Raw genomic sequence first — 4,387 nt, 5'->3', positions numbered from 1 at the left:
GGGGTGGGCTGTGGCCCGTGAGGCCACTCCGAGGACAGGGTGGGCTCTGCTTCTGGAGCTGCCGGGCGGGGCTTTGGCTCCCTGTTCTTTGTCTCAGCTGCTTTCTCCTTCCAGCTGAGACATCCCCCTGGGTCTCCCCTGGCTGCAGCTTGGACCCTCTGCAGCCCCCACCCCACATTCCCACTAGGAAAGGTTCTCTGGGCCCTTCACAGGTTCCCTGAAGGAAAGGAGTATCTTGGGGTGACCAGGAAGCTGAAGGAGAAGACGAAGATGGAGACATCACCATTGCAGAGACCTGGACGGTTCCATCCTCCCTCTGAGCCTCCGTTTTCCATCCGTGGATTGAGAGGGTTCCTAAGGTCCTTCCCGCTTTGGCTTTCACTGTGGGCGGGGTGGGACCGTGATGAGGATCCATGTGTGGTTTTATTAGGTGCCGTTGAGTAGGTTCCCACTCGTAGTGAAGCTGTGTGCACCAGAAGCAAACACAGCCCAGTCCTGTGCAGCCTCACAATCCTTGCTCTGCTCGTGCCCGTCACTGCAGCCACGTGTCAGTCCATCTCGTTGCGGGTCTTCTTCCCCTTTTCTGCTGACCCTCGACTTTACCAACCATGACGTCCTTCTCCAGGGAATGGTCCCTTCTGACAACATGACCAAAGTATGAGAGATGATGTCTGGCCATTCTCGCTTCCAAGGAGCATTCTGGCTGCCCTTCGTCCAGGATGGATTGTTCTGCTATGAACATTTGTTCCTGGTGGTTTTTATACCCTTCCCTCATTTCCCACTTGGATACTTAGCATTGTCTGTGATTGCTAGAGCGTTTGGAGACAATGCTACAGCACAAATTGTCCTCACGACTACTGGGATTCTGAACAACCACTTCCCAGGAATGAGACCCGGAGATGTGGGAATGACGGGAAGGCCAGGCTAAGAGCATCCGAGTGCACTGTGGGTGTGGGATGTGTCTGTTGTCTCTGCCCCGTTTAAGGTCAGAATCCATTCCTCACTGAGATTAAAACAAAACAATAAAACCGATTACCTGCAGAGTTAATTCCCACTCACAGCGACCCCATGTGGTACAGGATAGAACTAGGCTTCATAGAATTTTCAAGGTTGTGACCTTTTGGGAGCAGAACATGGGGTCTGTCGTCTGGGTTCGAACCGCCAACCAGTCAGTGAGTAGTTGGGTACTTAATTGTTTGTGCTCCCAAGGATTCTTCACTCAGATTAAAACAGAAAATTACTGGGCCAACCGGTAGGAGGTGAGGCCTTCTTTATTAATTAATTTTCCTTCCGTTTCTAAAAATACAGAGGTCAGCTGGTGTAGTGGATAAGGCATTTGGCTGCTAACCAGAAGGGCAGCAACTCAGACCCACCAGCCCCTCTATGGAAGGACGATGGGGGTGATCTACTTCTGTAAAGATTTACTGCCTCAGAGATCCAATAGGGGCCGCTATGAGTCAGAATCAACTTGATGGCAGTGAGTTTTTTCTTTTTTAAATAAGGAGCTCTGGTGGTGTAGTGGTTAAGGCATTTGTCTGCTAGCCAAAAGGTCAGAGGTTTGACCCCACCAGCTGCTCTGCCGAAGAAAGTTGAGGCAGTCTGCTTCCATAAGGATTTATAACTTTGGAAACCCAATGAGGGTCGCTATGAGTTGGAATTAACTCAAGGGCAGTGAGTTTCGTTTGGTTTGGTTTGTTTAAAAATAAACTAGTGAACCAACAACCAAAGCTGAGAAGAAACCTAAATGCCTGTCCCTGGTCCAGTAATAAACTGTTATTTTACATAACAAACAGAATATTACAAAAATCAAACAAAGCCTCAGATAGCTCTTATTATGGGGTCATTGGTATTTTGGTTCTCTGCAAACATTCACGCCCCATACAAACCCTCTTCAGTATGCCCTATTCTTACCCCTATTTGTACTTTAAGAAACAGGGGCCTGCAACATTGATTTGTCCGTACAATGCCAGGTGTTAGAGCTGCGGGCCACGTGGGGGCGCCACTTCCCGTCTGAATCCCGGCGATGCCGGCTCCTACTGGGCTGGGGTGTTAGCAAACAGGGCGAGAGCTGGGCCTTTCTCCTCCGTCTCCATTTGTACTGAGTTTTCATTTTTCAGTTTGTACTCAAGTTTAATTTCCTTGGAGATCTGCTCCCCGAACCCCATTTTCTGTTTCTTTGTTTTCTTCTGTTACCTCCGCACTCAGTTGCTTTGTGTTTCAAGGGGGTCTCTCTCTCTTTCTCTCATTCCTCCTCTCCCTCCTTATCCCTCTCTGTACACACACACTGTTATTTTTCAACTGCTGAATGATGCATTTTCCCTGAAACCTCATTTGTTTGGATCTGACCCAGAGAAGAAGAGTGTGGGCACAAGGACTCCAGCAAAACACTGGAGTTGAAAACCCAGCATCTGCAGAGAGGTTTTTGTGAATTATTTTGCCTTCCTCAAGAGCGCTGGCTGGCCAGGGCATAGCGTCTCCCCAGTGAAACAAGACTCTCCAGTTAGTCCAGGCAGCAAGGCTGGAGGGGGGAGCGAGACAGAGAGCGGGTTAGAGGCAATGAAAACTAGTAACAATAACAACAAAATTGCCTCTGTCTTGGGAGATGGGAGGAAACAGCGGAAGATGGGAAACAGACCCAACAACCTGGCCTTTTCTTCTTGACCCTCCAGCCTACCCAAAGCAGTGACCAAGACTCAAGGGAAAAGGGACCCAGAAACCTTCCTGTCTTCTCATGTCGCTTGGCCTCCAAGCATTGCCTGGAGCACCAGGCAAGCTTCATTACACATGATGGGGGAGCGACCAGGCAGAGACAGGACTGACCTTGAAGTTCTGACCCTTTCCCACCAAAGAGCCCTGGTGGCACAGTGGTTAAGTGCTCATCTATGAACCCAAATGTCGACAGTTCAAACCCACCAGCTGCTCCTAGGGGGAAGGACATGGCAGTATGCTTCCTTGAAGATTTTTATTCTTGGAAATCCTACGTATGGGGCAGTTATCTTCTGTCCTATGGGGTCGCTAAGCGTTGGAGTTGTTTCCACGGCAACGAGTCTGGCTTTTGGTGTTCTCCCCATCAATTCCTGTTTGGGATGTTCCCACCTTTTGACTAGTTATGTTTTCTACGACATCAGCTGACAGGTTTTTAGCAAATTCTGGAGTCACTGGTTGGTTGGCACAAATGGTTAAGCACACAACTACTAACCAGCGTAGCAGTCTGAGCCCACAGGAAGGAGCCTCAGAAGATCTGACGTCTACTTCCAAAAGAACATGCCCATCGAAAACCCTACAGAGGATGGTTCTACTCTGACACACGTGGGCTCGTCATGACTCAGAACTGACTCGATGACAACTGTTTAATTTTAGCGTATTTTACTTAGCATATCTCCTACTCTCAAGTATTTGTTGTTTCATACAGTGCCCTCTCTCTCTCCCCCATCCTTTCCTACCTGGGCTACCATCACTGAACTATGTTTGACTACTTGATAGGCAGTTAATGGATGGTGTTTTATTTGCTGTGTTGGAGTTTCTTTGCATATGAGTGAGTTTCAACAAATACCCTATCACTGGCCTTTCTGCCTCTTTCTTTAGGCATTAAGGGTGGTCGTGTTCACATAGGAAGAAGTGCTTTTGATGAGGAGAGAGATGTTTGGACCAGAGACTGGGGATACCTTGCAGCCTGGGGAGGACCCCTCAGCTCCCACCACACCACCGTTCAGATAAAGAAGGCCTTCTCCTTTCTGTCTCAGGGCAGAGGTCCTGGCTGGCACTTTCCACTCTTTTGAAGTCCTGGGTCAGCCATGCAGGAGAAACATGGTGGTCTGGGCAGATGAGGGGATTCAGGCCAAGAGTTCTAGAGCACACAAGCCTTGGAGGACTTGCAGGCCCAAAACCTTGATTCTCTTCTCTTTGAAAATTAAGTGACCCCTTGGCTTGAGAGTGAGGTCTGGGCTTGAGAGTGGGGTCGGTGTGAGGGCACTGGTTGCAAGAGATGGCTGCATGTGGTTCCTAAGCAGACGGTTCCAACACATTATGTGCTTCGGAATCAAAGTACCCCAACTTGACACTTGGAGATGCAGCCCTATCCAAATCTCTAAAACATTTTTAGACCCCAGTCAACGTGGGCTCTCTTTTCACCAACTAGAGTTATTGGCACTAGCACAACCTTCCATTATGGTCCATATTGTTATGATTAAATTTGGCCTTTTGAAATCCCATGTCCATTTTAGGATTATCTCATAAAGTTCCAGCTACAACGACTGATAAGGAAGCCAAATCCAGGAAAGCAAGGCTGTATGATTCATAGGCATGTAATTCTAGACCAGTAGGAGTCAATGCATGAATAACGAATGTATTCATAGTGCTGTCTGAAGGAGGGTATTGTTTGGCTGAA

General features: G+C 48.4%; 1 protein-coding gene across 1 annotated transcript in view; it reads left to right on the top strand.

The window, feature by feature from the left end:
• LOC103211032 (leukocyte immunoglobulin-like receptor subfamily B member 3) overlaps positions 1-4,387 on the top strand; it is a 43,682-nt gene that overhangs the window by 366 nt on the left and 38,929 nt on the right. The window contains exon 2 of the mRNA XM_042783119.1: positions 2,054-2,079. Coding sequence (XP_042639053.1) covers positions 2,054-2,079 — 26 coding nt within the window. The remainder of the gene's footprint in view (positions 1-2,053; positions 2,080-4,387) is intronic.

The sequence above is a fragment of the Orycteropus afer genome, unplaced genomic scaffold, assembly GCF_000298275.1.
Source record: "Orycteropus afer afer isolate SDZICR_OR568_19922 unplaced genomic scaffold, OryAfe1.0 scaffold00689, whole genome shotgun sequence".
Classification (NCBI taxonomy): Eukaryota; Metazoa; Chordata; class Mammalia; order Tubulidentata; family Orycteropodidae; genus Orycteropus; species Orycteropus afer.
This window is presented reverse-complemented; position numbering and strand designations above follow the sequence as displayed.